Here is a 9,468-nt window from a genome sequence, read left to right on the forward strand (position 1 = left end):
CATCAGAGCGACACAAAAAAAGATATAAAACCCTATAAAGGCAAGTTTATCACACCATGGGGTCTGGAGAGATAAGAGCCATATATTTCCTCCCAGAAAACTTATGGGTATTAGACTACAAGAGAGTCAATAAATAGGACAAATGTATAATTAATGTAAACATGTGTCAGAGATGAAAGGTATAAATTATCCTGATAGCTTAGGACGAGGTGTTTAGCACTAATCTGAAAGCGGTCGCAAGAAGGATTTCTCATCCAGATATTGGTTTTGCTTTTACTTGGGATAGATTTTTAAAATGCTCCTTCTAATTGGAGTGGAAGGAGAGTGAAGCAATACAGGACTCCCTCACATTTAATCAGTGTTATTGGGAACTTCTCAAAAGAAATATACAGTAGTAAGACGATTTAAACAAATAAAGGTTTGGTTCATTCGCTGCAAATTTTTTTTTTTTATTATTAAATATCTGAAAAAACAAGAAAGCTGTGTTTTTCTTTTTTACTGAATTAAAATCCATACAAATGGGTTATATTTGTAGAGTTGACTTTCCCCTTTCAGGACCCTTTAAAAATGATCTGAAATGTACAGAAATCCTAAATAGAGCTGCTTCCATTGCAGAAGAATACCCAAAAGTTTTCTTTGGACCGCTGCCGACTGCTTGTCATACTGTACGTCGAGATTAACGCAGAACAGTCTAGTTAGTGTGAAGTCCCTGAAGTGCAGTGTTAGGATGGTACATTTCGTATTTAATAGAAGCAGCCTTGAGGTAGCAGGCTAAGATGCCGATAAATACTGTAGGCAGCCTGCTTCTTCCAGTCTAGAAATATAAATTGATGGGAATAGGCAAGTCCATTCTTCATAAACAAAGAGCTCCTTTAAACTAGCCTCTAGGTTTTGCTGAGGGGTTTTGTTCCTGTTCTGTCGGTATGAGATTAGTGTAAACAGCCCATAAAAGCAGATCCCCTCTCCCCCCACCCCCCAAAAAACCAACCCAAGGTAATAAAGGTATATTCATTCAAATGAATTGTTGAAATCTACTGATTGCTCTTGTAATAAGTCTGCTTATAGCCTATTGCAAATCTTAGGACACAGATATTCAAATGTCCAGAGAAAAAATACGAGTATTGTAACAGTTTTGTCCGTTGCATTGATTTTATTTATGCCGATAGTCTTCTAGATTGTCTTGTTATAGCTGTAACTCGGTCTGCAGGACACTAAAGAACATATCAAGAAATCAAATGGAAAACACATAATAAATAAGAAAAAAGAAAGTATACACAGAAAAAAACCAAAATCTTCCACCTCCTGCTTCGTGCACACTTTGTAAATATGCGGTACGTTGTCATTCCGTTCCCCACAGAATTAATCCAGCTTTAAAATTAAAATGATGAAGGGGGGGGGGGGAGAAGTACAGACTAAAATAAAATTATTATAGCATTGTTTAGTATGCATTCTTGAAATTCCACTATTCAGCGCTATGAGTACAAGATGTGTTCAGAGTTAGCGCTTAGGCACATAATTGTGCAGTGTACAGATTCAAAGCCAAACTGCAAAAGGCCGGGCTTAAGGAAGAAGATCGCAATTCCTACCTTACAGCGGAAACAGAAAAGCCCTTGGTTTCCTTGGAATCATTCTGAATAGCCAGTACTGTATATGTGGCTCCCAAGAGGCAGTCAAGAAGTGTATGAATCTGAAGGATTCCACTATCTAATATGTTTCTGTTGTTCTCCTTGATTTCCGTGCATGCAGCTAGACTTTAAGGCAACTGCTTCATCCAGTATAATAAGTGTAAAGACGCCTGGAATCATCTTGCTTCTCCCGTCAGATTAAGTCAGACAGAGTCAGAATCTGCATGTTCAAGAAAACAAAATCACTGGCTGAAAAGCGATCTGATATCCGCTAAACCTCTTCAGATCCAAACCTGTCATTTCTGAGGAGTACTACGATTTGAGACTTCTAGAAAAGGCAAACTCCCGGCGCAAGATAGGCGATGAAAACCTATTATAACGCTTGCTAATGGAAGCAAGTATTTCGGGGAAGTCACAAAAGTGTCGCACCGCAAGAACTGAAGTTGCTTTTATGAGGACCTGTGCTGTTTTTAGCACACCTGTTAAAAGGAAACTGATTCTACTTATAAATCTGTGGGGTGGTCCCATTTTAAACCACGTTTCACTAACGGGGGTTTTCTGTCAAATATTTAATATTTATCCTGGTAGATATTTAAGATCCCTAATGCCGTGGCAATTGTAATTGTTGAAGTTTTTTTTCTAGAAGGACTGAATTTGAGATAGACTTGTAGTAAGTGATATCTTTCAACTACACTTTTATCCTTGAGATCTCCACATATCACAATCCACCATGAAAGAAAAAAAAAATGGAAGCCATGGATTATGGGCGATCAATAGTAAGTGTTTTGGGTAATTAAAAAAAAAATTGGAAACATAAGAATCCCAACGTAAATAAAGATGATCTTAGCCACAGCAGTACAAGGGGCCACGGAAAAATTCTCAGCCCAACCAAGAAAAGAATGATGTGGAGACATGAAACTTCCAAGTTATTCCACGCTTTTCTTGACACTTTTCGTTTCAGTGTTATGAAAATGAAACGAAAAGTGTCATGAAAAGCGTGGAATAACTTGTAAGTTTCATGGCTCCGCATCATTCTCTTCTTGGTTGGGCTGAGAAATTTTCAGCGGCCCCTGTACATCCAAATTAGGAAGAGGTCAGAGTACCACATTATTCAGTTGGCATCAAATAGAGACATCACAGCCCTCCAAGCCATAGGATGCTTCTTGTCATACATAAATATGTGCTTAAGTTACTTGATTTTATAAAGGTTGAACGGTCAGGCCAGAATAAGACATTAGACATTAGTCGTCTTTGCAGCTACATACACTATTAAATTCCTGTTTTCCTCTGCAAATTCATCCCTTTTTAGTATTTTAGACCAACAACTGGAAACCTATAAAGGATACGATAATAAATATTATCTAATCTGCATATCTGACTCTAATTTTAACAGTAATTTTATGAAACAGTGCTAGATTTGCTGAAAAGAAGAGTGAATCTACTTTCATAAATTGTCAAAGACAGGCATGTGAAATTGGCTTTTACCTAATAATAATAAATAATGAGGCATGGAAACAGCCAAGAAGAGGAAAATATTAAACTACATCAAACTTCTTTTTTAATATATTGTATACAGAGAAAAATGCATTAAATAGTTATTTTTCCAAAGCTGCTATGAAATCTTTATTTCTAATATACACTATTCTCTACTGCTATCATGGATTAGTTGTAAGTTTTGCTGATCTGCAGGTAAGTCATATACTTCAATTTTTCACTATCTACTTATAAAAATATATGCCAAAATTATTCAAAGGTTAAGTTTATGATACAGAAGATTTGTACATTGTACAGCTAAATGTGAAATGTATCTATTCCATTTCAGGTTTTGGTTTTCATTTATAATTTACAATTGCTCACCACGGGTTCCAGGTCACAAAGATGATCTCAACACCACTTAGAATATTTTTTGAAAGGAGCAGATCACCCTCAGAGAGTGTTTGGGGAGCAAGGAGCAAAAGGCCATGATCACCTAAAAACAAAGGGGGAAAAAACACCAGAAAACTATTAACAGATCCCAGGTGTTGGGGGGGGGGGGGGGGTGAGAGAGAGTGTATTGGAAACAGGATGGTCATTTCCAAAAATGGTGTAAAATAATGAGGAAAGTTTAGGGCTCCTTTTACAAAGGTACGGTTTTAACGCCTGCTAAAATGCCGTGCATGCTAGCCGCTACTGCCTCCTTTTAAGCAGGTGGCATAGTGCACGCTAATCCAGTGCGTGCACTAAAAATGCTAGCGCACCTTTGTAAAAGGAGCCCTTAGTGTAAAGCTGAATGCAAAGGTGAATAGAGTCAGTACAATTTAAGCATAATAAATTATTATTTTAAGTTATCTCTACATACGTCTATGGGCTCCTTTTAGCACACGCAGGATTTTAGCGCATGCTAAACCCGCGCTTCACAGCTAGAACTAACGCCAGCTCAATGCTGGCGTTAAGGTCTAGCGCACGCGACAATTCAGCACACGCTATTCCGCGAGTTAAAGCCCTAACACGGCTTAGTAAAAGGAGCCCTATGTTTTTAAACTTTTTTTTTTTTTTCGTTTTAACTCATGTGCCAGAAGTGATTTATTTATACTTGTCAATTCAATCAAAACAAAACCAGCACAGAAAAGATCTGCTTCGCAAGTAAGAGGGATTTAATGCCAGTGTCTACTTTTCAAAGCACACAAAACACATTACATTTATTGCAACTGTAAGTGTTTTCAGTTTAGTTCTGTATTAAAAATATTTGAAATACCAGACAATAGAGCATCACTTTAACAGCGTGCATAAAGAATATTAAAAGAAACAGTGAATTGACTTCCAAACCATAAATCTTGAATATATACAATAAATCAAATGGTAATTAAACATGTATTGGACAGTTAAACCGCTACAGTTTTGTTTAGCTTTTCAGACAAATGGAATCTCCTAAAAATGAACACACATTCCACTGACTAAAAAAGCACGAATAAACCCAAAAGTGCGCAAGAAAATAACTTACCGCCCCTATGAATCAGTGTAGAGTTAGAGAGGCTATACTGGACTTAAACACCCCATCACTTTACTTTAAAACACTGGAAGTTCTACCGGTATGTGCTGCCAACGCGTTATCTAGCGCAAAGGCTGAGGCCTATTGCTTATTCTAAGCATACTTACAAACATATATTTCACTGCACAGTTCGAAAATACTTATTTTTTGTAACATTAATGAACGTTTCCTGAAATTGTCTGTCAACAAGATGTATTAGTTCTTGAATTTTTAAACTGATGCTTTTTGCAGTTTAAATCTGAAGAACCTGCATTATTCCGTTGTGATTTAAAAAAAAAAAATAGTGTGCTTACTTTTTTTGGATCTGATTTCCTGTTAAACCTTTAGCCTAACTAAATTCCCATTCAAAAGAATTTATTTAGTCACCTTAGAGATAAATCAGTGGGTAGATTTACAGCCATTTAAAGTACCAGACTTTATAATAAGACTTTCATTTAGTGTGACTCGCGTTCGAATGACGTGGATGCAAAGTGCAGGACAGGAGTTCCAATCTCTTGACCAATTAGAACGCGCTCTGCTGCAGGCCTGGCCAATCAACGGGCGCGCCGGGCAGGTGGCTCTGCGGTTATCAGCGCCCAGTGTGCTGCTCGGGTCTCAGCTCAGAGTCAATTTCTGCAGGAACTTGGTTTTTTTTTTACCGGGCCCGTCAAAACGGGGGGAAGCGGCCGGATCCTTTTACTTCCTGGTGGATTTTCAGCCTGGGCACGCACAGAACAACTCGCCAGGGGCACTCACGGAGCGCTTTAAGGCTGTAGGGCAGCTCCCGGCACCGATTTCCGCGGCGTTTTGCATCGCACCCAGAGAAACTTCAAAACCGCTCTTGCAATCCTGGCAGAGTTGAAGGTTCCTTGAAGAGAAACTTTGGAGATTTTGTTGGTTGCTGTTTGCTGCTCTTCTGCTTTCGTTGTAACTCCGAAACCTGCCGAGCCGGGTGTTTTTGGAGGTTTGCAAAGCAAGTGGGGTTTGGTTTACTTCCTTTATGCTCACAAATGTTAGCTGTGGGGCAGATGGATTCTAGTAACCGGCAGAGCGCATTTGTTCTGAGCAGTACTCCGCTGGCTGCCCTCCATAACATGGCTGAAATGAAGACGTCTTTATTCCCTTACGCGCTGCAGAACCCCTCGGGCTTCAAAGCCCCGACTCTCGCCGCTCTCAACGCCCAGATCCCCCTGGGGACCCCGCACGGAATAAATGATATTCTGGGCAGACCTTTAGGTGCCGCCGGCAATCTGCTCTCTGGGCTCCCCCGTATTAATGGGCTCGCCACTTCCGCAGGGATGTATTTTAACCCGGCCGCTATGTCCAGGTATCCAAAGCCACTGGCCGAGCTGCCCGGGAGAGCTCCCATCTTCTGGCCTGGAGTCATGCAGAGCGCTCCCTGGAGAGATCCCCGCTTTGCTTGTCCCAGTAAGTAAAGTGAATAGAGCAGGAATTGTTCACTGCCTGTAGTTGCTTTCCTTCTTGAAGATCGTCTCCCCTCCCATCGGAAACTTTTGGAGGGATTCTCTTTTTGCAAATAGGAGGGGATGCTGAAAAGGTCTCAGTCCAACCAACCAACTTCCTAAATGCTGAGTGTTATCTTATTTCGTTAAGCGCTAATTTGCAGAAACGAAATTCTATGTTTTGTTTGTTTGTTTTTTAAAAAAAATATCGTTTCAGATCATTGATTGAACAAAATCCGCGTCATTCTCTTCTTGGTTGGACTGATAACTTTTCAGCACCCCCCTCCTAATTTAGTGTGATTTTTCTTATGCGTTTTATCTAATTTACACTTTAATGTTGGTGTTTATGTACTAGATTTTATTTTAACAATTTTGCCAAATCAAGTTATATTACAATCATTGATTATGAGATATAAAGCTACCTGTTACCTTTTTACAAGAAAGGCCAGTCAAAGCCTTTCATTAGTTCTCATAATTACACTTGAGACATTATAGACAAACAGCAGAGGTAATTTTCTTAGACAGTATTGTCTACCAGAAAATACACATATAAACATTGTGCAATATTTGTCAAGCACATTTTAAAGCCTGTTGCAACAGTATGATAACACTGTGAATACACTGCATGCAAATATATAGGTAGGTGGTTTGCTGGTTGTTTTTAATAATTATTTAATTTCGGGTATTCTCTGGAATTTTTTTTTTTCCTAGCACAAGGTGGAATGGTTCTGGACAAAGATGGCAAGAAGAAACATTCCAGGCCAACTTTTTCGGGCCAGCAGATTTTTGCCTTGGAGAAAACATTTGAACAAACTAAATATTTGGCAGGTCCTGAAAGAGCTCGGTTAGCTTATTCGTTAGGCATGACAGAAAGTCAAGTTAAGGTAAGCGGCCAAAATACATAAGTGAATGTTAAAGACAGTCATCTCCACGTCTAATTTGCTTGATGGTTAGTGAAAGTATGATCGTGCAAGAAGTATTTTAATTAATCACAGACATCAGCAATCCTTACAGTCATATACAGTACTGAAGGGTATAAAATGTAAATGAAACATGAAAAGAGGGTTCATCAGTTGACTGGACAGTGGAAATCTGTTGTGATCATTATAGTTTAGTTCAGCCCTACACATGATTGAAAGCTTTATTTGGGGGGGGGGGGGGCTGAAAATGCAAACACATTTTTATCATAATGAACACAATACTTTTAATAAGACGCCATTCACTGAACAATTTAATAGAAAAGTCAACCTTAATGCTATTAATGCACAGTATTTGCTAAAGGTTGCTCTTTGAAAATGTTAAATGTTTTATTGATACGATTTCTTAATTTGATCAGTTTATTTAAGTTATGATAATAGGGCTAAATGAAAAAAAATGAACTATCAGTCTTTCACTTTTTTTCATTTAAAACATTTAATTTCAGATGAAGAAACCAAATGATTGCATATTTATTGTATTTTTAAAAAAAATTTATTCACATCTATTCACCACCTTGCCACCTATAGCCCTAAGCAGATTGCTAAAAACTCTGGCCCATAAAAATGTCTAAAACACGTCCAATTTCAAATTTTTATCATACAATAATTTCCTCTAGCAAATTGTTTTAAGATTACAGCTGAAAAAAAAGTCAAATATATTTAAATATGAATGGATTCTGAGATATGACAGTTTGTGCAATTTATTAGTAAACTGGAGATCAGAGAACTTTTTTAAAAAAATTTAATACTATCAAGAGTCAAACGTTTTAACAATACAATAGTTGTACTTGTATGGTGAAGTCTACGTTTTGCAGTAACCGGACATGTGTTTATTTTTTAAATATCTCTATATATGGCCAATACTAATTTGGAACCCGCTGTTAACTTTCTTGCTTACCTTCTTGCGAACATTTTGAATGACAGTTGAAGTGTCCCAGTGTGTCTTCTGTCTCGTAGCAGTAAAGCTTACAAAAAATTACTCCAGGTTGGGGAGATTCTGCTGCTTTAACCAACCTTATTGCAGTGATGGATGCTGGAAGTGAAATAAGCAGTCCTGGCACAAGTGCAGATGGAGGATTGGAATTACAAACTGTTGAGTTCGCCTTTTGCTTTCAACAGGTGTGGTTCCAGAACAGAAGGACAAAGTGGAGAAAGAGGCACGCGGCGGAAATGGCCTCTGCCAAGAAAAAGCACGATTCAGAAACCGAGAAAATGAAGGAGAGCTCGGACAACGAGGACGACGACGAATATAACAAACCGCTGGATCCCAATTCAGACGACGAGAAAATCTCCAGGTTATTGAAAAAGCACAAATCCACAAATTTGACCCTTATTAGCCCCTGCAGTAACAATTCAGATACTTTGTGATACAAGGACAGATGTTGAAAAACTGAAAGACTGTAATTCCTTTCTCCCCTTCCAAACGCTTTATAAAAAGCCGAATTAACCAGGGTACAAAATTATAAAAAAAAAAAAAATGTAAGTGAATGTTTAAAGGTGATATGTGTTGTACAGCTGAAAATGTATGTGAGATGTATATATTTTTTACAGAATAAGTTATGAAATTATCTTACCTTTCATTTATATAAGTTGGACTACAGAGAAATATTGCTGGGGTTTTTCTCTCTCTTCTTCCCATTCTCTTATTTCTTTCAGGTCCTGTTCCCATTTCCTAAACCTAACAATCAGGCTTTGTTACTGTTTTGTATAGATTACTGATTCCAGTTCAGCCACTTTGTACATATGGTAAATTGCTAATTTTGTGATGTATATTTCCAATTCAAAAAAAGAAAAGAAAAAGCATTTTTATTGTTCTTCCATCTCTTTTATTCGGTGGTTTTTAGCCATTTCCTTCTTACCAGGATTTCATGCTCAACTGCATCAAACCAAACAAAGAGAGAGAGAGATATGGATACATGATTTTATGTTGGATTAAAAAATCTGTCTCCAAAGAGGTTGGGGAGACTTCATATAATCAATAAATTATTTAACAAGATTTTTTAAAATATATTTTTACTTCATATTTTATTATAATTATTTATTCATCCATGACGTTCACAAGAAAAAGAGGAATAATAGAGCCTTATAGTACTAGTCTCAGTCTTGACTTTCAGTTTTCTTGTAAGATTTAGTCAGAATACAAGGGTGTGCTGAAAAGTTCTCAGCCCAACCAACTTCCTCAATTCTGAGTATTATTTTGCTACTGTAGCTGAAAAAGAGTGTTATCATATTTCATTAAGTGCCAATTTGCAGAAACCAAATTTTATGGTTTTTTTTTTTTTTTTTTACATTGTTTCAGATCATTGATTGACCCATATCCACATTATTTTCTTCTTGGTTGGGCTGAGAATATTTCAGCATCCCCTTGTATTGTGGTAAGAAATCACATTATTAAA

At 37.6% G+C, this 9,468-nt stretch overlaps 1 protein-coding gene across 2 annotated transcripts; it reads left to right on the forward strand.

The window, feature by feature from the left end:
* The first annotated feature begins 2,318 nt into the window (after positions 1 to 2,318).
* NKX6-2 (NK6 homeobox 2) lies at positions 2,319 to 9,025 on the forward strand. Of its 2 annotated transcripts, none has more exons than XM_033943140.1 (3): positions 2,319 to 2,401; positions 6,807 to 6,979; positions 8,192 to 9,025. In XM_033943140.1, the coding sequence occupies exons 1-3, from the start codon at positions 2,356 to 2,358 to the stop codon at positions 8,438 to 8,440; spliced, it is 468 nt and encodes a 155-aa protein (XP_033799031.1). In that variant the 5' UTR covers positions 2,319 to 2,355; the 3' UTR covers positions 8,441 to 9,025. The 2 variants fall into 2 exon arrangements, with proteins under 2 accessions (XP_033799031.1, XP_033799030.1); XM_033943139.1 differs by lacking the exon at positions 2,319 to 2,401 and adding an exon at positions 5,643 to 6,060.
* The last annotated feature ends 443 nt before the right edge of the window (positions 9,026 to 9,468 follow it).

This window comes from Geotrypetes seraphini, chromosome 4 (assembly GCF_902459505.1).
Source record: "Geotrypetes seraphini chromosome 4, aGeoSer1.1, whole genome shotgun sequence".
NCBI lineage: Eukaryota > Metazoa > Chordata > Amphibia > Gymnophiona > Dermophiidae > Geotrypetes > Geotrypetes seraphini.

Bases quoted from the DNA above. Each gene is read 5' to 3' on its own strand.
- NKX6-2 (XM_033943139.1), top strand. From the start codon at position 5,643: ATGTTAGCTGTGGGGCAGATGGATTCTAGTAACCGGCAGAGCGCATTT. The intron at 6,061-6,806 runs GTAAGTAAAGTG...TTTTTTTCCTAG, and splicing joins TCCCCGCTTTGCTTGTCCCA to CACAAGGTGGAATGGTTCTG. The intron at 6,980-8,191 runs GTAAGCGGCCAA...TGCTTTCAACAG, and splicing joins TGACAGAAAGTCAAGTTAAG to GTGTGGTTCCAGAACAGAAG.